At 37.8% G+C, this 26,365-nt stretch overlaps 1 protein-coding gene across 2 annotated transcripts in view; it reads right to left on the minus strand.

The window, feature by feature from the left end:
* The window catches only part of slc8a1b (solute carrier family 8 member 1b), a 136,127-nt gene that overhangs the window by 20,922 nt on the left and 88,840 nt on the right, over positions 1-26,365 (minus strand). For both annotated transcript variants that reach the window (XM_055162766.1, XM_055162765.1), the window contains exons 5-7: positions 17,681-17,790; positions 7,309-7,454; positions 2,818-2,917 (exon numbers count right to left, since the gene is read on the minus strand). In XM_055162766.1, the coding sequence (XP_055018741.1) occupies positions 2,818-2,917; positions 7,309-7,454; positions 17,681-17,790 (356 nt within the window). The remainder of the gene's footprint in view (positions 1-2,817; positions 2,918-7,308; positions 7,455-17,680; positions 17,791-26,365) is intronic.

Raw genomic sequence — 26,365 nt, forward strand, 5'->3', positions numbered from 1 at the left:
TCTACTCTATTGCAGCATCCAATAAAAGATTACCACCTTTTAATAAACCGTGAATCTCTACACAGTCTCAAACTGACACACTTCTTTCACCACCTTCTCCTGCGTCCTCCTAAAATCAGTACAAAAAGCCAACGAGCACTACTCCGTCAGCCTTGACAAGGTAATCCCAGATAAGAGAGCGGAGACAAGCTTTTTCATTAATGACATCAGCTTGGCCAACAAAGGCAGGCTAAAGGCGGGCACAGGATAATGAACGCAGGGGCAGACTACAAGCATACGCCCCCACACCACACACCCCATAGAGTAAAGTTATGTGAAGACACCAAAATGATTGAGCAACCTGCACACAAGCAATGCGCCAACAGCAGTCCATTTCACTGCAGCAAATTGGGCTGGTTTCCTTACAGATAATGGAAAGCGTCCAGAAATGGCAATTCAACTAAATGAAATAAATAAATAAATAAAAACACCACTATAGCAAGTACATAAATCCCTATGACATGTTAGACCACTTATTTTACTGACTACCACATTGCGCACCTTTTCTGCTTGTCTCTATGTAGATGTTACTGCTTTCCCTGGACTGTTCCACAGTACGGCTTTAAACAAATCCAGCGAGCATTTATTCATTATATGTCTTCGCTCAAAAATACAATAATTCCCTCAGTGAATGGGGCGACTCTCCACAGATCTGAGTTGCAATGTAGCGTAGTTCTGTCTCACTTGTGTAGATCACTGTGGAACATTCTAGACAAAGCAATAACATTTCCATAGAGACAAGCAGGTGATGAACCCTTCACTAGAAATGTTACGCATACTGATAAAACACACAAACACACACACGCTTGAAAATGTAACAGCTATATCCTCAAGGCACTACAAGATTCTCTGTTTCACAGGCTGCAGTACTGTTGTTTTTCCTCTAGGGGGCAAGTTACCATCGGGAACCAATGAACTGTGAAGATTCTGCAGACTGAAAAAAAGCAGCATTTTTTCACTTTTCCTTGTAACGTGCTTTATTATCCTCCCAATTTCGCCTGGGAACTGTGCCCAAACGTTCTTATTTGTGGTCTTTATTGCAGTTTTAGTGAGAACTGGAATTGTGAGAGAAAGATAGGAGGGAATGACATAAAGCAAATGGTGCAGACAGCTGAGTAATCCAACCAAGGCTCAGGGCTCTTTTGGGTTGTATAATAAGATAATAGGGAGATACAGACCCACAGATCATAAATAATAAATAATATATGATAATATTATATGACCATACAAAGTTTATAAAAAAAAAAGAACAGACAATTTAATATTTTGTTGATTTAGTTTCAAGAAATAAAAGATTGAATGGAATGTAAGAATCTGAGAATTTGACACAAGCATCTCGCACTGATTAGAGAAGTATGCCAAATGTTTTCAAACTCTAAAAACTGGTCTAAAAATACCTTTTCATTTTTTATAGTAAACTTAGAATGTTGTGATGAAAATTACTGAAATTTTAAGTTCAAAATATGAAAAGAGGTTTTAAGGGTCACTCCCCAACTTATAGCTCTATAGCATTAAATAAAAAATATATAAATGAATAAAATCTGTGGTAAATACTGCAGATCTTGTGACAGATCAAATGTCCACATACATGACTCTTCCTTAGGCTACTGTCATGTGTAATACCTCATCAGTGTATAGAGCTTTATAATGAGAGAAAATCCTGTCATTTTCCTGATGTTCTCTTTGTTGCATGCGTGATTCACTGTATTTTATGACATTGACAGTATTATTTATTCACGTTGTGCTTGTTATACGGCATAATACAAGCTTTGTACGATGCGTCTGTCTTTCTCTTTGCATGACACAGCTCTCATCAGGCTGCTTTATCTCATGTTTGCGTGCTGCCCGTTGAGGATTTCACAGTGCATTAGTGTTATGACATAGGATCATCCTGCCTGCCATATGACAGCATCTGCATTGTGCTGTCTCATGTAAACAGGTCTTCATCAGTGACCCCCAAAAGATGGGTCAGGACCATGCGTCTGGATCACAGCTCATCTCCTGTGTGCTTTTACCAGAATTGTATCTTTTTATAAGTTTCAAGGAGGCATGGGTTATGTGATGTTTTCAAATATGTATCACAGTCAAAATACTGCATAAAATGTTCCACAGTATGGCTTTTAATGTATTTATCTTCACAGAGATGCCATGTGATGCCACTTGGCCAAGTTGTAGGACAGATCTGTGGAGAGGTGAGTGATATAAGGATGTTTTTCAAGTTATTTATAAGAACAAAGGCAAGATCATGCCATACTGTTGGAACAAAGCACTACCATCTCCATGGAAACAACAAGGTGGCGGACCCTCCACTAAAAATGTTAGTTTAGTTAGTGATTTGTTTTTATAATGGCTTTTTTACAAGGCTTTTGGGATAAATACGCAGCTTTTGTTGCCATTGTATTAGAAAATGGGCTTTCTGACTGTGACCTTGTATTCATATAAAACCGCAGCAGCCCTGGCAAGACGTCTAATTCCTCTAATGTCCCATCTGCCCTGCCCCACCAACCATCAATTCGGATGCACGTAACCATGACAACACTATTTCAACTTTATCCTCCACTCACACACTTGGGCATCACAATCGGTATAAAATTGTCCAGCATTTCTGACATAAAACCTTCCACTGCTTCAATCACAACTTTCTAATTTTGCCTATATTGATCTGTAGTGGTGTGTGGTGGGTACCAGACTGTAAAATTGCATCTGTGCACACTAAAATAATTTATATATGAACAAACTGATGCCCGAGATGAGTCCAGGGCATATAAAATGACTTACCGGCACTAACAGTGATGGCTTCAATGAATTGGTCCCTCCAGCTGTTGGTCCCCACCAGTAAAGCCAGGTTGGTTTTCTTGATCAGCTTGTCCACTGTGTTCTGTCATAGAAAGAAACAGACAAGAAGAGGAGAGTGGTTAAATGAGACAACAGACCTTCTGCCTGTCCACTGAGCCACAAAACATCATAAAAAGTGCCATTTCGGACATCGGGGGATCAAATCTGTTCATTACTAAAATTAGCCATTTGTCGAGGCGGGGATGAGCACTGGGCTGTTTAACGACATATGCAGGAGGTAATGGTGTGCTGGAGTTTTACGGAGGACTGAAAAGGTAATCAAGGTTAAAAGAAACATGTGGCAGTTAAATATGTTTCATTCTTAGTTGAAGGAAAACTATTCAGCGTATTTAGATAAAAAATATACATTAAACAACGACCAGTAAATCATTTTATTACATCAGTATAATAATATGTTCAACCAGGAAATCAGATGAACAGATTATTAGGAAGCCCATATTTTTCAGTATTGACCCTGATATCTGCTCCCAGTATCAGATCGGTGCATCCGTACATGTTTTTAATGAGTAGGCGTCCAAGCAGATATTTGATTTTATTCAGTGTTTACATAAAGGTACATCCATCAGACATGAACCACATCCATCATTCTTGTTCCTATATTCACAAACAACTTTCAAATGTAACATCTCAAAAACCACCTTCTCTTATGTCTATGTGAGTAAACAACGTCACTACCACCACTATTGATAATTGGACATGAACAAATATTTCCACAACAGCTTGCCTCCTAGCCTCCTCATTATCCCATTTCTTCCTTCCCTGTTTCCTTTCCTCTTCCGTTGTCAGTCTGTCCATCTTTCTACCCTTCCTCCCCTCACTTCTTTGTGCTCGTCTTCAAAAGGAGAGTACTATATGACAGGAGCTGATAAGACCCAGTAGTTGGCGCATGCACACACAAACTCGTCACTCTAATTAGCCCAGCGCTGGTATAGTTGAGCCCTTTCTCTCCACTTCAGAGGGGACTTGGGATGTTAATTGTGTTGAATGGTGCTTAGGGGTGTAAATAGTGCCTCTCAGCAGCAGGCGACACACACACACATCCACACAATGCTGTCTGTTGTGCATGTCTTTGTCAGATTCAATTCTACGCTTGGATTTGGATGGCTGTATTTGACATTGTTTTCTGCTGCTGCAGGTACAGAAGCATTGCCAGTGTCAGATATAATGTGATCTGGTTAAAAATGCGTGTGAGGAATTGAATAGAATTTTCTTGTCTTGCTTTGATTTTTATAATAGTAACAATACTAGTATATGCCTACAGTTTAAATGTTATTTTGGTAAATTATTTCTTTTATTACAAAAATGTTACAAAATGTGACTCTGGTAGACATTTTTTTCATTTAATAATCAACAGTAGTCAGGCTGGTGCCACCTAGTGTCTCTGCTCAATTTCATTTCTCTCCAACGACTAGGTCAGGAATCAGAATACACTAGACAGTTTGCAAAAACCCCAGAAGTGCGAGTTGGTCAGCGAAGAGCCATATATTCTATGTTTGCAACAATTCCCGAGATCGAGGATTTAAAGCCGGAACAAAGAGAATGTTTGGTGAATTTTATCAAGGGTAAAGATGTTATTGCCCTTCTTCCTACGAGATTTGGAAAAGCTTAATATACCAGTTAGCCCTGTTAGTGGGGCATTATGACCAAATAGCAGCGATTGGATAAATGAAAAAAGTATCCACCTACCACAGAGCAAACGAATTCTAACGCTGCGAGGTCAGGCGGTTTCTACAAAGTGAAACTGGCTGATGAATCAGGCTAAATCAACATGTTATTAGCTCTATCTTCAAAATAACTTGATACTGCACTGCCTTCAGTATCCTGGTAATTAAAGATGCACTATTAAACTTTTCCAGGATCCACCAACTGCTTGTTTCCAAGGAGATGTTATTGCTTTGATTGCTGGAATGTTTCTCAATATGCAATTAAATGTCTATCTATTAAATATAGATATTACTAGTTATGAGCCTCTCTACAGATCTGACCTAACTGGCAAAGCCATAACATCTCAGAGAGTGAAGAAGATGGCAGGCCCTTCAAGCACTGATAAGACACCTTTAAGCAGTAGGCTTAAAACCTGTGCTGGCTGCAGTGAATAGACTAGTTATTACTTTTTTACACTTTAGCTGAGTAACATTTTTGACTTTTTGAACTCGCCTTTGTCTGCATGTTGTGTAAGAACTGAAGAAAGAGAGTGCTTGTCTGAATAAGTGCTTGAAGCATCCAGTACTTTCTTTCATAATGTCAGTTTGGTTAGTTCTGCGTCTGCTTCCATCGTAACCATAAAGAGCTGGACTAGTATAAACAACAGCTTGTCTGCAGTAAAGCTTGACTCTGTTCCAACTGGATTCATGTCCTTCTTATTATGGTTTATAAATTAATAGCCATATCGTTTCATATAAAAGGTTGCAGTTGTCTGGACCAAAGGGGACCTGTGTTTGACTGTGGTGTTGCTTGGAGGCTGTTTGCTAACTCTGGTGATTGATTGTTTCTTCACACTAAGGGGGGTTGCTTATAATTTCATATTCTGGTAAAATTAGCTCCCTTATCATGAGACGCAGTTTGCATTTTCTGGTTGCTATGGTTACTGAGTGCATGACACAAACTAATAACCATTGAGTGATGGCTTGGAAAAACTGCATTCATGTGGTGTATTTTTTTGTTCCGAAGTGTTGCAAATTAAATAACACTCACACATGTTTTAGCTTTTGCTTAAAAGTGAGAACATTCCTGGTATAGGCCTGTGCATTTTAATCAAATCAAGACTCAATTGTTTTAAATTGTCAATGATTAACTTTGCTAAGCTTTTTAATCAAGAAGTCTGCAGCCTCTGTCAATAAAAACATGTGGTTTTTAGTCCAGAGAAAAACTTTGGACTATTTTTTTGTGTTAAACCAATGAACCACAATGATTAAAAGGCTGTCTTGCATATGTGCATGAAATTAAGATTGAGAACCGTGTTTATTTGTTATTAAAAAGAATAAAATAAAGGTGATTATATTATTCATTTTTTGGCCACATCACCTAGAGCCAATTTTATCCATGCAACCGAACAAGATTCTTTCTTCATCTACTTTTCCCTAATAAATCACCATGGAAACTATAGTTCAACCTCTTCAGTTTGATCCAGAAGGTCTGTTATGTCAGCCACTCTACTGCACAGATCTGCAGCACCTGCCAAATGGACTGCACTTGAGATAACTGTATAGTGCTGCACATACATACACTCACTCCCTTTAATGTACCACACCACTTGTCAAAGTACAGCGCCCTGTCAAGTGGTGAGGGGTTATTAACTGTCTGTCTATCTGTTAAGATGGAGACAGAGAAAGGATAGGGGGATATTGTAGGTGCTTATGGGAATGTGAAAATTATGCTTATGCTTTACATCTATGGGGCCACCTCAACGCCTTCTCTCCAACTCCAACTTCTGCAAACTATCTGTTCTTTCAATACACCCATTAAAGGAACTCTATTTAGGCTGTACAGTCACAACTGAACGTGTTGCCAGTGCCTTAACCTGCATATAAAAGACATATTCTCAGTATATGGACAGGCCATTCTGTAGGTGTTGGGGTTGAGGTGAAGATTTAGAGAGAGGCATTTAAGGTTTTAACCAACTGGATTTCAGCATTGAGACTGGAACACCAAATGAGTTTTGTGTGTGGATAGTCATCTTGAGACCCATCACACCAAATTATATCATAAACAACTGGCCATCAGGTCCATCATGTCCAGTGCTTTTGTAATTCAAAATACATCAGCATTACAATTCTTATTAGTAAGCAGTATATTTGATTTGAATATGTCTACCTCATGCCTGGGGACATGATATAGGTGCTGTTTATATTATGTAAATGTTACATACGTTCCTTTTGCTAATATAGTCACTATCTGCCCTACATTTGTATTTATATTTAGTTTTTACCTTATTTTAATCATTCTTTATATTTTATCTTATTTTTGTACTATTTTTGTCTGACTTTATTTTTTCTGATTTGTCCAGCCCCCTCTCCTGACCTCAATGAGAGGTCTGAAACATCTTATTTGAGCTGTTGACTTGCGCACTTGATCTCGATCCAGTCTTAACTTGTCCAGCTTTTTTCCACTCACAACACTAACTTCTTTTCCGCTGAATGAAAATGTTCTAGGGCCAGATTTAAACTTCAGATTTTAAGATGGTGCACACCGATCTGCACAGGTGGTCAAATATTTTTTCTTACAAAATCAACATGCACTTGTTTTGAAATACATCCCACAAGTTAGATTCCAGATAGACATTCTAGCCAAATGGCTGGAAGTGGGTAGAAGTTTAAAATAATAAAAAGAATCTCCTACATCAGTTGAATAAAAAAAAAGAAAAGAAAAGACATCTGTAATTGTTAGGTATTGAAAGCAGACTGAGAATCTTACCTTGAACTCATAGGACTCCTCTATGATGACCTCCAGTTTGACATGGTCCCCCAGCATGGGCCGGCCCATCTCTGCGATGCGCCTCTCCTCTTCGTCTTTTCCCGTCAGAGCCTCCTCTTCCTCCTCTACCTCTTTTTGTTGTTCCTCTGAAATGATGATGGCACATTGATATATTAGAATTTATACATTTACATACAAATACTGTGTTTATGTGTAAGCAGCCGAATGTGTTATTTTGAAAGATTAGAGTTCATTCTAGTCCATTCTTAACATATGGTTACTTTGGTATATGATTTAATGTTTTAGTGTGTCAAATAGTGCAGTCTAAAGTACATTGGAAAACGTAACATTCTGATTAGTTACAGTCTAATGGATCACGTAATTAATAATTAATAATCTAATTACTCATGTTGTCCAGTTGACAGAATTGAATTTCTTTTTTGCTCTGGATCCTACCTGGATGACTGAGGGACTAATTAATCATTGGATTTATATAGTACCTTTCATGACACCCAAAGTGCTTTACACTGCATTATTCATTCACTTCACACTCACTGTTGGTAAGCTGCCCTGAGGCAGACTGACTGAGGCAAGGCTGCCAATCAGCGCCATCAGCACCACCAACCATCTCACACGCACACACACACACACACACACACACGCACGCACGCACGCACACGCACACACGCACACACACACACACGCACACACGCACGCACGCACGCACACACACACACACACACACACACACACACACACACACACCACTTTTTTCGTAGGCAATGTTGGTTAAGTGTCTTGCCTAAGGACACAATGGTTGTTTTTGTCACTGGCGCCTTACTGTGGCACCTGATTGACACGCCGTATGACCTCACAGCTAGTCAAGCTGCCAACTGATTTATTGCCATAATTGAAATTTCTATATCCTTTATAATACACAGATCAGTCTAGCTGATTGCATATTTCTTGTCATAGCTATCACTGACACAGGAACAGAAAACCATTAGAGGAGCGTTGCTATGGAAATGGATGAAGATGAGATGAAAAGTCCACTAAAGCCAATATATGTGCTGAGAAAAATTACATTAAATATTACATAGAATACAATAGATTCAATTTAGTGATGATCCCAAAGTGCATAAGTGCTCTGTTTTTGCAATAGGGAGTAAAAAAAATAAGCAAATCACTACTGGAGTAGTAGATTACTAATAGGGAAGCAGATATTAACTGCACATTTTCATAAATGAGGGTTGAATAAAGTAGAGGTTTGGGTGGTATTAGTATGCAGCCCGTATACAAAAGGTTTTGGGGAAACTTGCTTCATTGTCTTTTTTAGCTCATTTTCCTTCCACTGAGCATCGGATTAATGGAGATTTAATGAAGTCAATTAGCAGCCTACATGAGCCTCATGTGAGACGATTGTGACCTGCAGTATCCTTGTTAACCACCCTCCCTGTGTGTGCTTGTGTGTGCTTTGTGCATTTGTGTGTAGTTTTGTGTGCATATGTATGAATGTGTGTGTGTGCTATTTCTCAGGCAGAGGTTGTAGGTCTGAGGCTAAAACACCGCTCGCTGTCAGAGCTGCTGTCTGACCCATTCGTCATTTTGATGTTTTCTCCCTCCTCTACTGTGTCCTCTCCTCACATTGTTAGCGAGGAACTCAAAGACTCAAGTTCATTTGCATACTTGTAGCGTTTGACTGACTAAAAGTACTTTCATTTATTTCATTAGATGACATAATCCACTTTTCTTCACATTTGACAGTTACAGAACAATTTCTTTGATTTTTTACATAATGTCTTTTGATCCAACAATGCCACTATTCACGTCTCTCATTTTAATTCTCCTGAGTCATTTCTTCCTCTGGCAGGCCGGGCAGGTGGTTACATTGTCATGGAAATGAAATGAACGCATTAAATTAAGTTCTTGCTCAAAAGGAAGGGCAAGACTGGTAAGCCTTTTCACTTCTTTAACTAATATTATCCCTTTCCGATCTTCTTAGGGACAGACAGAACGCCTCATTGTCCCATTTTTCACACTTTCAGCTATAGGTAGTGCAGTGTCATAGGTATATTTTGACAATGGCATAATTAACTCTTGATCATTGTTAATCTTGAAATATACCACAGCTGACCGGCCTATACACTAAAGATGCACTATGTTACTTTTCAGGTAAGTGGTCCATGAACATGATATTGATTTGTATGGAATTTTCTACAGTATGACATTACATTACATCGCTATCTCTAGCTCAGATAAATAAGTTAAGTGTCATATTGTGGAAAACTCCAGGAATAACAATTACATTTCTGTGGATGCAACCAGGTGGCCTACCCTTCAAAAAAGGGACGTAGTACACCTTTATATTAGTGTCGGCTGTCATTGTAATAAAGTATTTTTACTTATTAGCAAAGAGTAAATAATACTCTTTGCTAATAAGAGTATTATTTATTCTTTGCTCATAGATTTCAGAAATCAGAAAAAAGAAACACGTTAAAAGCAGTCTAAAACTATCTCACATAAAAATTGGAATAGGGAGAATAATTGCAGTCAAATTGAAATTGCAAAATGAAAGGTCATAATTAGCAGAGGCTACAATTATTTTTGCAAGATAATATTGTCCTCCACGAGAAATGAATCTCCCTGTGTCTACACGGGTTCTTAGAAAACCTGTTACCCTTATCTCTATACACATGTACTGGAATGCATGTTTTTCTTGTATTAATTTAGCTGTTCAAATTTCAGTCAGTGAGCTTTAAGCCATGATGTTGATACCTCCTCAAAAACAGACCTGGAGTTGCGTTTTGTTTCATTTATACATGTTTGAGTAACCCTTTATTATTAGTTTGTTTATATTTCTAAAGCTCAAAATGCTGTTCCACCTCTTCACAGCTACCTTTTACCTTTTGTTCAGTAGAGATTGGCAACCACATAAAGAAAAACTCAGCCTAAATATGCAGGGTTGTGTGTTAAACATGTGGGACTGAAACAAAACACAACTCCAAGTATGTTTGTGATGAAGAAACAACATTATAACAGCTCAGAAAATAGTATAATATGGGCCCTTTAAAGCCAATATTCCTGTTTCAAAAGTACACTTCGAGAGGACTGTAAAAGGAGACAAGAACACATCACCAAAATACAGGGTAAATTTAACAGTCTATAGGTTAAAGCAGTACTATGACAAGGTGATGGCATTGTCAAGTACTCAGACATAATGTAGTCTGAGGAAGTCTGATCTGTCTTCGCCTGTGTGGGATTGGGACCAGTTAGTGCTGGCAGCTGTTCTCCATGTTTGCACCCTGTCCTGCTTTGATAGGGGCCCTGAACTACACCAGAGTGATCCAGGATGACAAGAAAGACAGCAGCTAGAATAAAAAGGCTTCACTTTGGTATGTGGTGAAAATGTAGGGAACTGCTGAATGTAGAGAGCACACTTTGTCAAATATGATGGTTTTTGGCTGGATAAGTGAATAAAGCAGGTATTACCACCACAAAAGGAGGAGCCATTTGTCAAAAAGTTCAAAGTCTTAAGATAAATGGTAGGAAGCGAGTTATAGTCTGACAAGCCTTATAAATCTCAACTTCAGTATGTCAAATTACTAATACACTGAAGTACAAAGCGCCAAGTTAAATGTTGTAAAGTTATCTCCAGGTGTCCATTTTTACAGAAATTACACTGTTGAAATTTAAGGCAGCTAGTAAAAGTGATTTTAGGTTTACTCTCTTTTTCCTTTGTTTTTTCCTGCCATAGTAGCTGTGACTAATGGCTACTCTAAAGCCATATCAACAGTGGTAGAAGAAGTGCTTGATTTTGTTACTTAAGTAAAAGTTAAGATACTGGAGCAAAAACAAAACAAAAAAAAACCTCAAGTAAAAGTGTCACAAGAAAAAAAAATCAACTTTAGTAAAAGTATTAAAGTACCTGTTTAAAAATGCTCTTAAATAGTAAAAAGTAAAAGTAGATTTTGAGATCTTATAAATGTTCAAATATAATGATTTTGATAAAGATTTGTGTTGTATCTTCAGCAGGTCTCATACAATAATAAAAAAAATACTTTTACTTTTAAGTCCTGTTAAAAATGTAGTGGAGTAAAAAGTACAGATACATGCTCTCAAAAGTAAGCTTTAAAGGGACAGTCCGGAATTTTGGACATAGAAACTCATTTCCAGTAAGCCAGAGTGTTTTAAAATATTCCATCCAGTCCTTGTAGTTGCACTGGTCGCTGGTGCTAGGCTAGTGCATGTTAATGGACATAGTTAGCCTGACACTAAAAACAGTCTCACCCACTCCACAAAGCAAATCTATTATAATGTCAGACTATCGATGTGAATGTCTGTGTTGATAGAATAATGTTTGAAATTAAACTAACTTGCATTACATGAATCGCCGCAGGTTGAGGGACTATTTTCTCAGCAGCGGAATTTTACTTTACCGGTGAGATAGGTGCTAGGTGATATCAGTCTGCCGCTGCCAAGCTTTCTATCAAGAAGTACAACTCGCTGCTGCTACTCAGGCATAAATCCTTCAAATGCAATTGGTTTTACTTCTAAAATTATTCTATCAACACAGACATTCACATCGACAGTCTGGTGTAATAATAAATTGCTTAGGGTGTTTTGTGGAGTGTTTTTAGTGGCAGGATAACTATGGCCGTTGACATGCGCTAGCCTAGCACCAGCGACCTCTGCCAATACAAGGACTGGATGGAATATTTAAAAAAATGTCTCCACACGTCTCCAAAACTCCAACTAGGAAATGAGGTCCTATGTCCAAAATTCCAGACTGTCCTATTAAAATGTACTTAAGTAAAGTGCAGATACCTATAATGTATACCTAATTACAGTACTTTACTACCTTTACTTTGTTACCGTCCACCTCTGCATATCAGTATACATTTTCATTCTATTTGCACGATACATTTACATGAGTAATACGCGTAACGTTAACAACTGGCATGAAGTCCACTGGTAAATCATTATACACTTGTGTTCATTATGCTGATGGTTTGAAGCTAATCAGCCTAGCCTATATTGTGTATTAAAGAACATAACAAAGGCAGTGACCCGTATGTCATGAACTGTGTTAATTAATTTATGACTAATATTAGCATGTAGCTGGTTACTGTTACGCAATTTACCATGAATACAGAGGGTTTCCAAGAACATGCCTTTAAGACTAGCTGTCACATATACTATATTTATATACATAAGTCATTTTGGAGTCTTGCATTTTTTCCACGTGGAATATATGTCCGTTGTCAGTGTATGGTGAGGACACAGGGTCATCCCACACTGCAGGGGGTGTGTGTTTTCAGCTGTTTTCCCTCCAAGCTCTAGTACTTCTGTGCTTTCTCTCACCCCAGTGACTGACAGGGGTCTGAGGGCAGAGCTGGACTCTCTGGCCCTCGCTGTCCAGTGGTACTATGGTTCTCTAGACATGTCTTAACCACAGGATGTCATGTCAGTTGTCATAAAAAAGTCTATAAATCCAGAAAAGTCATATAGATTGGTTTTGGAGAGACATTTGGGGTATGGTATAGCATCTTATCTGTTACGATTTTCTTTTCAAGCTATGTGGATGAATAGGTTTGTAGGAATAAAAATGTGTGTACTGTGATTAGATTATCCATCTTATCTTATTGGAAATAAGATTAAAAATAAACATATTCTGATACGTGGGACAATCAGAGTACTGTATTCTGAATGTTTGGAATACTTTCACGCAGTGTTGCACATAAACACAACATAGGATTAAAAATAGCTTTATGTTTATGTCACTGTTTCTTATACATTTTCTATCACTAATTAAAGAAGGAAAAATTACACTTGCAGATGTTTTTTTTTTTCTTCTCACTAATAGTATATCGTATATAGTATTCCTTTGATTTGAAAAGTCATTCTGAATACTGCCAAATGCAAAAAGTAACTATTCCAGAATATGGGCACCTTACGAATTTTTGGTACATGTATTTGGTTACTTTACAACACTGGCCATAGATGTAATGTAAATGTGTGTAGCAATGCAAACTATGACACAAAATGCCATATTAAGTTTTAAAAATACTGCTCCGCCAGTCATTTCTCTCTCTACACTGTTGGTTATCTACATATTAATCCAACAGTGCTTTCTCTCTCTAACGCCCATATCTTGACACGTGTGATAATATGAACACAGTGACAGAGAATGAATCATCTCAAATGGACAAACGCCTGATCACCCAGCATTGAGCTTGTTTATCCACTGCATTAATCACTGCACCCTACAGCCTGTTTGCTACAGTTCAAACACGCTTGGGTGTTAAATTTGATGTTGATAAAAGATAGTCACTGTGTCTGTTGTTGTTTCACACCTCCTGAGAGTTGGTGCACGGATATTTTGCACATTTTTGTAGGAGCCGAAAGGGCAGTTGTACCTTTTTAGTAGATTTAAAACTAAACTTGTACTTAATGCACTGCCTTAAGCTCAGAGAATAAGCAGTTTGTGGTTTAAAACAATCGAAAATGCTTCCAAATGAAAAATACAAAAAATACAATAATTCTCTCTGTGAAAAGGGTTGCCTCTCCACAGATAGATGGTAAATGGTCACATTTTTCTATAGCGCTTTTCCACCTTCAAGGCACTCAAAGCGCTTTACAACAAGGAACCACTCACCCATTCACACACCAGTGTACGCAGACACTGTGGGCAAGGTGGGTTAAGTGTCTTGCCCAAGGACACAACAGCAGCATTCATCTGTGGGACCTGGAATCACACCAGCCAACCTGTGGGTCAGTGGATCTAACTGCTCAACCTGTGATGTTTATGTCGAGAGCTGGATTCAAACCGCCAACCTTTAGATCAGTGGGCGAATGCTCTACCAACTGAGCTACTGCCGCCCAGTAGATAGGTTTGATCTCTACTGTGGAACATTCTAGACAATGCAACATGTCCATGAAGACAAGCAGATGGCAAACCCTGTCCTAGAAAAGGTACACAGTGCACCCTTAAGTAAAATTTTGGAAGCAGTACTTGTAATTGAGTAATTTTTTTGTCGTGTAAAAGTACTTTTACTTTAGTACAGATTTTCAGTATTCTTTTCACCACTGCTAAACTTTGTCCTCCTGTAATCAACTGTATTTATATACCCTTCTTTAAAGTGGACCTAAACACTAAATCAACTTGTTTGCTAGTGTATGTATATGTTTTTTGAGCACTGTCTACTATCCTTGGTCCCCCCCTTTTTTTTTGGCAATTTTAGTGCAAACTAGGTACGTTTCCTGGGTCCATTGGGCACTGCAATTTCAAGTACTATGTGAGATCACACAGCACTGCCCTGATTACAGACAGGCATTTTTGTTTGCAAACACATGGCTGCAGGGAAAAGATTGAAGTGTAGATCCCTGTTAGAGCAATCACACTGGTTCTTATACCTCCAAACTGATCAGTTTAGCAGCTCTGTTTAGCTGTTTAAACCCACTTAAACACTTAAAACTGTACTACTGACTACCACAAACAGACTCCTATTTGGTACTTGGTATACGGGGAAGACAAACTTGCACTTGTAAATAAAAATCATCTGAGCATTTCTCATTATTGCCCTTTAACATGTACCCATTTGCTAGCCATTTTCTGCCAAAGTACTCTGACACAGCAGATGGTCCCAGCGCCCTGCAGACACTGGAGTCTAGACCTAACCGACCCATGTATGCATTCATTTCTGTATGTACATGTTATACACACATTAGCCACATACTGCTTTGGGCTTTGGCTATACAGCATTGCTCACTGTTGCAAAGAAAAATGTTGCCGCCTGGCTTCATAGAGCTCTCTCATTACAGACCCACACATTTTGTTTGTGTGTTTGTGTATATTTGTGTGTATTTGTGTGTATTTGTCTGTGACGTGTGTCCCGGAGGTACGTTTGATCCTCTGACTGTGATAATGCCATATCCAGCCTCTGTCTTTGATCCCCTCATCACTAAAAACACTGCACGGCCTGGTAAACACACAGGGCTGTTAACACTGTGGTGTGGAGAGAGCAGAGAAAACAGATCCACAGCGAATCACAATACTGCCAATGGATTATTAGCCTTTTAGCAACACACTGTGAGCACGCTGCGCCAAAAAGCTAGCTGGTTATAATAGATTTATTTTGCATTTGACATGAAAATAAACCTTTCAGATAATCTCCTCTGATATACCCACTAACTAAGGACAGTAAATTAGCAAAAGCATTTGACATTTGCTTTATATTACTATAAATAAATTACAGAGAATAGTATGAAAGTTAATAACATGTTTAGTACATAAAATTAATCGATTCTGGGTAATCTCAATTTGAAAAGCCTCTTAAAAATTGTTCATACACACTAAAAAATGATTATGTGAAGTTTTAATTAACTCAAGCAATTAGTGCCTCCAGTTACATCATTTTCATATCATATTTTAGTATAGTTTCATAATTTCTAAAGACTGCTTTACCAGTGTTTGGGTTGGAAATAAATTGAATCAGAAAGAACAGCATGTCACATAACTTTAGACTGCAGTGATGTTCTCTTATGAATAATATGGAGGTGGAAACAGATGCACAGATGCTACATGCTAATGAACAACATCTGTAGCACCAGCATACATTATGTAGGTCACCAATTATTTACATTTGAAATTGTATGCTACCTGCAAGCAGATTAGTACACAGTGTTGGAAGGTAATGAAGTGGAAAAATTAAAAGAACAATATTTAAGTTTTAGCTATCTGTACTTTATGTCATTTTTACAGTGGGTACTTTTAACTTTTACTTCACTACATTTGAGAGCATGTATCTCAAATTTCTAATCCGCAACATTTTTAACTGGCCTGAAAAGTAAAGGTTATTTTCTTTATGCTTTGAGACCTGCTGAAATGGCTGAGACTATTTTTTTTAGCACATTTAATTTGAGTTAACATCCCAAATTTGAGCAAACCAAACACAAAAACATCAAATCACTACATTTGATGCTTTAATTGTTCTAAAAATCTCTGCAAAATACTACCTTTTACTCTTAAAGTACATTTTTAAACACACATGTCAGTAGTTTTACTTAACTAAACTTTTTCCACATGATACTTTCACTTTTACTTGAGTATCTGTACTTTTACTTAAGTAACTAAACTGAGTACTTCATCCAACATTGTTTGCATGTATTGTGAATGTGACATTTGTGTGACATTTCTTCTCCTATTGTGAAAGGAAACAGCTTAGTAACAGATGAAAACAGAAAGACAGACAGAAAGATGGAGAAGATGTGGAAGGGGACAGGTGTGAGTCCCACTGAGATTTTGGAACAAACCTCTGGAGAAGCAGAAAGGAAAGGAAATTGAACCACAGCACCACAAGTACCAAGCTGTTGACTCCACTCCAAAGTTCAGCAAGATCCCAAATCAGCAAGTGCAAGTCTGTGTTGTTTTTAGGTCAGAATGGCAGGTAACCATGGAGAAACTGAAACTATATTTGTGTCTCCAGTTTACATTTTGTATTCATTTTACAAAAACTGATGCAATTTAGTACTGCAATTGGACCAGGTTTGTTTGCATTTATTTTAGGCAACATTAGACTATAGATTTATGCATTATTTTGTGTTCAGGTATTTTCAAATTTATTGCTAATCCTAGGGCCATGCAGTTAACTGAATTTTAGTCAAGATAAAGTCACTTCTAATTGTCAATGATCAGCCTTCCATGGTCTTTTTAATTCAGAGATCTACAGAGTTTAGACTTTGGAGAAAGAAATTTGACTAATCTGTGCTAAAGGTTCAGTATTACTCAAAATTGTCTACTATCATAACATAACTGGAGTTGTATTTTGTCTCATTCACACGCTTGTAATCCTTTAATATTAGTGTGTCTACATCTCTAAAGCTCAAACTACTCCAACTTGTGATGTCATGAAGCTGTAGGTTTCAAGTTATCTTCTATCTTGAGATTGGAAATTCCAGGGCTGAAATGATCCAATGATTCTAGTGATGGTGTAAAAACACAGTGGGGTACTTCTTATATTACACATGGCATCAAGGTGGAAGAGAGTGTTTTCAGTTCGAGAGAAGAACTCATCTTAAATATGGACGATTTGTGTGTTAAACATGTGTGAATGAAACAAAACACAACTCTGGGTATATTTTTTGACAAGAAAACAACATTATAACATAGATCAGAAAATAGAGTAATATGGGTCCTTCAAAGGAAATGAATATTGAAAGCATTTAATCTGTTTGTTGGTTCAAATAAAATTGAGTCGTACATCGTGATTGGTCGATATTACTCAGCCTTAGCCAAATTTGATGTTAATTTACTGCTAATCTGCTCATGAACTTTGCTGATTTGGGATTAGAGCAGCACACACTACCATCACACCTGTCCGTTCCTTCTCTCTGCGTCTCCATAGTGGCGTTCCAAGTAGGAGGTAGAACGATGACTGCTTATTGTACTCCTCCCGGTCTAGAATCCTAACCGTTATGCTTTTCCTGTATGAGACACACATGGATGGACACATACACAGGGGCGTGGTCAACATGCGAACTCCACAAACAATATGAAATGTAATAGTAACACAAAATTACACAAACATTCGCTCATGCACTCGGTCAGGTGGTGAGGTGGATGTGGTGTGATGAGGGGAACTTGTGTTGCATGTTACAAGATAGGAAAAGAGGCGATCCTATCTCCATAACCATGCAACCTTTTCGGAATGATGGTTTGAAGTTGAAAAGGTCAAAAGGTCATACAGCTGACCCAGACCTCTGACCTTTGCTGTCGTTGCTCTCCACCAATCGCGGCTCTCCGATCTCAATGTAGAAGGTTTTGTTCTTCTCGTACTCCTCATCGTCGATTACTTTCACCTTGATGGTTTTACTGAAGAGGGAAATCAGAAAGGAAAGAAGACAAGGAAGCAAAGTGAGGAAAAGAGAGACTGGAAACAAGAAACTAGCCAAGAGCCATGTTTTAACTATGTAGACACTTTTTTTTTTTACTTCAAAGATTGAGTATGCGCTACTGATTTGAGCATAACATAAGAGATAAGCACTATCCAGCATAGTTAAGATGAAATGAATAAAATCAACACAGTCTCTGCTCTGGCTGTATTTGGTTTTCAGCCAAGTCAACTTTTGTTAAAATAATCTTGTCACGGGGATCATTTCATTTAGTGGCCCTCTGCACGTTAAGTGCAGTGAGGGTCTGACTTATCTGCAGTATTAGTCATTTTGGCAGCTGGACATTCATGAATCAAGATGACAAATTAGCCGTATGGAGCGGACACATGTAAATGAGCTCAGAGCCGTAGGGCTGTAACCAGAGGGTTTTGCAAGGATTCTGTATAGCAATTTGACATTATAAAGCAACCATTATTGTTACAGGATTTTGCTAGTTTTGTTTGATAAAACAGCACGCAACTTGTTACATATTGTGACAGTCCAGAAAAGAGAAGGATTAGGTCCAAAAATGTTCCTGGCTAAGATGGCACAGTCCTGCTGGATAACTGGAATTAGCATTATAATGTTTGGGAGAACAATGAAGTCTAATGTTGTCCAAAATGTTCCTATTACTTAAGAAAAGACAACGATTTAATTTGTGTACAAATCACAACCAACTTAAGTGAAATCTATTCACACTGTTTGGAACAGTGTACAACTTCAGCAATACCCTGCAGCAATCTTAAAATACAGAATATACTATCATTTCACAAACCTCTAATTATTGTATTTGTGGTCCAATTATAAACCTAATACCTCAAAACATTGCAGTACCTATAACTTAGGTTCAGTCAACAATAAGGCACAATTTTGGGTATTTTTTTCCACAGATTTAGTAGGGCTGGGAATCACAGGGTCCCTCATGATTTGATATGATACACAATACATAGCTCAAGACACGATGTTAGCACAATATGACGATACATGATACTTGCTGTTGCTGTATTGCTGTTTTTTAAGAATCAAATACATTTTAACAACAGTATTTCTTTGTTAACCCACTACTTTGGAAAGTCAATATGAAATACATCAATTTTAAACATCAGAAGAGTGAATAGGTCAAATGTATGGCATAAATACTTTTTTTCCCTCTAAATAAGCAACAAAATTATAGAGCTGTCACAAAAAAAAAAAAAAAGCTAAAAGATATAAAAAAAATACTCTTGCTGATATATTGATATGGCAGCTCACAACAACAATACAATATCACCAAATTTACTATCGAGATATATTGATATTTTTATATTTTTGCACACCCCTAAGATTGACCAAATTCTGCCTAGCATCTGCAGCACCCTAAAGGACCGTACACCTCGACCAATCTTTCAGGTACACAAGAATACAAAAACTGCGTTTTTTCTCTATGCTCAAATGAAAACGCAATTATCCGTCATGTAAAGTGCATTCAGTGTGCTGGAAGGTCACTGCAGCTGTATTCATGAGTATCCGCCTTAGAACAGTGCAGGGAGCTGGTCTGTGACTATATTTGTTGTGGCAGTTGGCCTCCGTCACACATGGAGGGAAAGCTAATATCTGGGGTCACAGCACTACGCAGAGCCGCACTGGTACTTTTCATGCCTATGAGGGGGCTGTACTGTGTGTATTTGAACGTGCCGGAATCCTATTCAGACTAGCAAGCGTTTCCAGAGATGGCACAGAGAACGGTCCTAATCTACCTCTATAGGGTGGGTGAGGGGGATGTACACAAAGAGAGGATTATGAAGGGTTTTATCTCATATCACAGGCCTCTAACCTGGTTTATGTAAAATTACATTGCAAGAGCATTACAGTCTAAATCGACTTGTATAACTGCTTTTGAAAATGTAACGTCATGTACAGTATAATCATGTTTGAATCTCTGTCGGAGTTCATGCAAAAGCAGTACTGCTAAAACAAAAGTCAATACAGGGCTGTGCCACACAACAATATGAGACAAAATGCAATATTTGTACGACAATATTATTGATTTTATGTTTTGCTACAATAATAAATACACACAGTGGACCTAACCAAGACCAACACTCAATTAAATTAGAACTAAGAATGAATAAAATGGCGGAAATAGAGCCTGTAGAACCTAGTGCAATATTGTTTGCAGTATATTGTGCTTCAGTAACATTGAGTGTATCTGGGCCAAGCTTTTCTTTTTGATTTTTGTCCAGTTGACAAAATAGATTTTTTTTTTGCTATGGATCCTACCTGGATGACTGAAGGATTACACAAACATTCTTTATACTGTTTTCATGACCATCACTACAAGTACATCAAATACTACAACTACAACTCCTACCGTAATACCATCATCATAATTGTTACTAAACTACGAGATATATTTATTTATATATTTATGTATTTTTACACTGAGTCAAATGCAGTACTTTGGTCTTTAGTTCAAATTGCTTCATATTAGCATGCATTATCATATCATATCTCCTGTCCTTATATTAAAACACACACTGCTTTGTCTTAATCTTATAATTTTACAAAGGATTATCAGGCCTTAATCAACAAATGGTGTTGAAAGTGAAGGGGATAATCCAGTCAAATAAACTCAACAGATGTACATTGGACCTCAGTTATTAGGGATTAGCTCTTTTGACTGGGGCAGTTCAGTGGCAGATGGAGATAGTTTTAACCTTCTGCTCTTACAAATCACTTCCAGCAACAGGCATCAAACAGCTGGGGGCAGAACCACTCCCAGACTACAGGGGGAGCTAATGAGCAAAACATCAGGCTATATCAGGATGAGCTACCAACAAAACAAACAGGCCAGAGAGCTACTAATTTTAGTGGTCGTAAGAAATTGCGTATAAGAGTCATGGCAAGCCTTAGATGGGGTACAGTTAGATGTTTATCAACAATGAAAGGCAGGCTTAAACATTGTATATTTACAATGTTAACAGGCATTTAATTATTCAGATTTTAGTTATTCAACACAATATGTATGATTCAGAAATCCCTTGGCGCACTACTTTAAAGGGGGTGGGGAACAAGCTGCCGAGCAGATTCAAAGTTGTGTTGCCAAGATTACATGTTTGAGTTATCCTGCACTGTCCTGCATTTCAGGCTTGAGTGCTCACCGTTCACCAACCCCCTATCTCCGCCCTCATTGTACTTACTTGTGATTATGCCACTATGAAGAGGACATGGGTTTCTCAGTTCAGCATTTTTGAACCTTAGGATATATTCAAGCCATTGTAGATCACTGTGGTTTCCCCTGAACAAAAACTAAATTAATGATATACAGTATGTTATAATATGCTCAAAAGCCTAATATGTCTTGCAATTTAACAGCAAATTTGATTGATTAGTTTGTATTAATTATAGCACAAATATTGAGAGCAGCCCTTCCGATTCTTGTCTCACTGCACTTTAAAATGGCAGTGAATAATGGGGACATATTTTTGTATGTGTAGAGGTTTGGGAAGGGTGAGTCCACTGTTGTAACTGGCAAAGATCACACTCCACCATGTTACTGGAAACATACTGACACACTCTGTGAGGAGCAGCCAAGAAGCAGGGGCTAGTTATCTGCTCTGAACCGGATTTATGATCTGTCCCTCCACACACGCACGTACGCACGCACACACACACACACACACACACATGCACTCGCACGCACACACACACACAGATGCGCATACACAGCGTCTAACTATGTGACAAACATGGGTGTAAAACATGATGACCTGTTGCCATGGTAACATAATGTTTAGATGACTAGCCTTGGAGGAGATGACTTTTTCCAGAGATTCATGAAGGAAGATCAAGGACTATTTGTTTGATCTTCTTTGGACACTATAAACATTTTCCTTGAGGCATTCTTTTGTTACTCCAGTAGTACTTAAGAGGCTCAAAAAAGTATAAATAGCAATGGGAAAAATAATAACTGCTGAAAAAAGAACTTTCTTGTAGAGTAAGCTATATGTTGGGATGGTTGGTAAAATGGTGCTAATCTTTTTTCTTGAGTTTTCAGGCCATTTAAAAACATCAGTGCTTTGTGTCACCATGGTAACTACTAAACATTATGCCTTAGAAATACATGCAGAACACCCCCAGCATGAGTACCAATTGATATCAGCTGAAAGAATCCATATCTGTCCATAGATTTAATAAATAATAAATAAACTAATGCATAATAAATATATAATATGTAAAGTGATGTCTTCCTTTATCACCCTGTGGAGTGGATATTTAAAGCATATGGGATCTCTTTGTGATATAGTCAAAAGTGGCATCACACACTCCACTAGCCTGCTCTGATATGTACTCATGCATGGAGGAGATAAATAAATAAATAAATAAAAATCAAAGCCTATCCACTCTCCCATGGGATCAGGATTCATGTACATCATGTTTCCATGGTGATGTCCTTTCAGCGCCTCCATCCAAAAGCCTCAAAAGAAAGTGTTTAAGAAGCCCTGACAACAGCATGTCCACTGAATCTTAACTGGATATGCTTCTGTATTTTATGCACTATTTTCCTTTTGTCTTCTATAAACAAGCTTTCTACCACACTTTAAGATGCTCCTCCTTGTCACGCTTGAGAAAACACTGTAATGAAACTTTAAATTGAAAAAGAGCAGGCAGATTCTCCACTCTGTAAGGAGGAAATGACTGGACTTTGAATGTATATGGACACCTTTTTGGAACATTTTTGGACTGACAGTTGATGTTTTGTTTACCCAGTTGTGTTTGTGTAGTTTTATGTATGCGTTGAGCGTGGAGAGAGTGTGTTTTGTCTATTTTTGTTTGCGTTATATATACATATATTCTCAAAACTGAAAAGGTAGAATAAAAAATATTGATAATCTTTTGACTTGCATAACTCAATTACTAAAATATCCAAGGACAACACTAAAAGCTTTTTCAATACCTTTCAATACAAGCAGCATGTTTATTTACACACAATACAGTGCGGTAGTGACGCATATCTCACTTCTGTCATCTGCCAAGAAATACACTTTTGTAAGTATAATTAAAAACATATATGCAAAAATACAAAGTGTAAGCCATGTTGTACAAGTGAAAGTAAATTTTATTAAAACTGCAGCATTCTACTCTACAAAATGGATTCTAGTGATCTTTAAGTTATGTTTATAATGTTGTTACCTTCTCAAAAACATATCCAAAGTTGTGTTTTGTTTCATTTACACATGTTTGCGTAAGCCTCATTATTAGTCTGTTTACATCTCTAAAGTTTAAAAGCTCTGTTCCACCTACTGAGGTCGTGAAGTGGTAGTTTTCAAGTTAACAGCCACCCTTTACCTTTTGTTCAGTAGAGATTGACAATTTCAGGGCTGAAATGATCCAAATGATTCTAGTGAAGGCGTATGGAGTTTAAAAACACAGTGGAGCGCTTCCTGTATATCGCATGACATCACAAAGTGGAGTGTTTTCAGTTTGAGAGAAGAATGCAAGCTAAATATTCAGGATGTGTGTGTTAAACATGTGTGAATGAAGCAAAACAAAAATCCAGGTAACAACATTATAATACAGATCAGAAAATAGAGTAATATGGGCCCTTTAAGGTTTACATTGTGTGTATGTGTTTTATTTTTTATAATTTCACATTTGTACATGCCATTCAAACATATCTCTTGTAAATTAAATATATGTCTTTAAAGTACTGCTGTCTCTTAGGATGATAACGGTCTTGTGTTAGTGGAGCAGATTGCCAGTGGGTGGACTTGAGCCTCAGACTAAACAAAAGCTATGGTTTGTACGTGAATATATATGTGTTTGGATGAACTGTGGGAGTGAGGCTGTTTGAAAAGTGTAAATTTTATGTGCACAATTCACATCTTAAATTAAGACGTGTTAAAGCATGCTTAAACAATGTCAGTGTTAAATGTGCTGTGTGGAGAGCTATAGTCCTTTGTGACCATACCTATTAGCGACTGTTAATAAATTAATGTGACAGATGTAGTGCTCGGATTTCCTACAATGTGTGTAAGTGCATATTTATTACATTGTCGAGTCTCACTTCAAGGGAACCTGCCTATACCTTAAATGGACAAAAATCAGGTCCTTATTTAAGTTATGAAATGGTTTAAAATAGGTTTGGGTTTAAAGGTGCACTGTGTAACATTTCGAGTGGAAGGTCTGCCACCTACTTGTTGCCATGGAAATGTTATTGCTTTGTCTAAAATGTTCTACAGTATAGATTAAACCTATCTATCACAAGGGAGATGAGCAGGCTACAGCACTACGCAACATTGCAATTCAGCTCTGTGGAGAGTCGCACCTATTCACAGAAATAATTATTATATTTTTGAGCTATAGAAACACCCACTAGATGTAAATGTTTATTGTCATACCATGGAACATTCCAGGGAAAGAAACAACATCTCCAGTGCACCTTTAAGTTACATTTATGTAAGTAGTAAGTTTGGTCAAGGTTTAGGATCTGTCTCAATGTAATGTCCCCAAGAAGCACTGAAACCCAACATGCGTGCATGCGTGTGTCCGTGTGTGTGTGTGTGTGTGTGTGTGTGTGTGTGTGTGTGTGTAAGTGTGTGTGTGTGTGTGTGCGTTTACATGCAGCGGTTTATGAGACAAAGCTGATAATGATGTTGGCCACAGTGGGAAACCGCAACAATGGACTAGCAGGTCTCAGGCTGGCCGCCTCTAATAAGCTCCAGTCTCTGCTCTAATGCACATAAGCCTGACATTATGGGGGCTAATCAAAATACAAAAGGTTACACAAACAGCACTGCCAACACAAATGCACAATCTCACGCAGTAAAGGGGAATCAATCAAGAATCTAATAAGCTGTGGTCTACAAGATGGCAGCCAAATTAAGATCCTTTTTTATGTGTAACAATAAATTATGAAGTGTTTCTTTTCAATGGATTGATGATTACATGGATATCCACACTAAGCTTTCCTCAAGACGGCCTTTTGAACTGAGTTTCTTCTACTTCTCCTACAGTATCTTGACCATAGACTGCTCCAGTCAAATGAAACTCAAGGGACTCGCTGTTATGGGAGTAAATTTGGAACCAGTACTATATTAGGAATAGGAATTTATTTACAGTTAAAATACAGAAATAAAAACACCAGGATCATGTGGAACAAGTTAATATGAACATTTTAAGACCAAAATGACAAGGCTCGCTGCAGCAGTTACAAAGAGAGGTGTGACAATTTTTTTATGTAAAGTCAATTGGAAGTGCCCCCATGCTCACTTCCTATGTGGAACGTGGCGGCTAGCGGGATAGCTATGTACATTTATAGTCTCCAATCTTGACTCCTATCTTGTAGCTGTTTCAAACTCACTAACAAAATAATATAATAACCTTGCTGAGAAAATAACGGTAGATATGTTTCCCAAGGCAAAGGCAATATAAAAGAAAGCTATACTATACCATTTGCAACCATAACTTTGCAGGTTTGACAATGCACTTGTTTCTAATTCTGTGTTGCTCATTTGTCAGTAGAGTATACTTACATTCACCCATTACAGTTACTAATATTATTTTTCCCAACGTAAGTGTTGCTGAGAAACCTTGAATACATTCTCCCAGCCTGTTATCTCACCTAGGGAACAGTCCCCGGGTGCAATATTAAAACAGGCTATAAAAACAATGTTTATAGTAACACCAATTTTATTAGACAGCACTATGCAAATGTGTCGACCAAGCCATAAACACAGCACACTCTGTTTACGCCTCTACTGTAAGTGCAGTGTACAAATGTTTTTTTTCTTTTTTCTACTAGGCCTCCCCAAGTGCCATTTCTAAGTCTTTTATCATCCAACCTCCCCAGTCTGCTTTCTCTATTTCCTCCTTATCTCTAGTACTGTATGTTTGGGTAACCTAATAAGGACTAAGGAAAATCCTGGGGACTCCCTTTTGCACACACAGACTCAAATCTAAGCTTTCAGTTAGTTGTGGTTAGGAATAAATGCATATACTTTGTACCACTATATTAACTTTCCACTCTATAACTACTACTCGAGTTTCTAAGTGCTCTGCATTTAAAGGGAACATTTCTAACTAATTGTGGACAAGAGGAAATTGAGGCCTTTTGAGTCTATAATGAATTTCATTGCTGCACAGAGTA

Source organism: Boleophthalmus pectinirostris, unplaced genomic scaffold (genome assembly GCF_026225935.1).
Source record: "Boleophthalmus pectinirostris isolate CB_2022bp ecotype Guang Dong unplaced genomic scaffold, ASM2622593v1 HiC_scaffold_5, whole genome shotgun sequence".
NCBI classification, from domain to species: domain Eukaryota; kingdom Metazoa; phylum Chordata; class Actinopteri; order Gobiiformes; family Gobiidae; genus Boleophthalmus; species Boleophthalmus pectinirostris.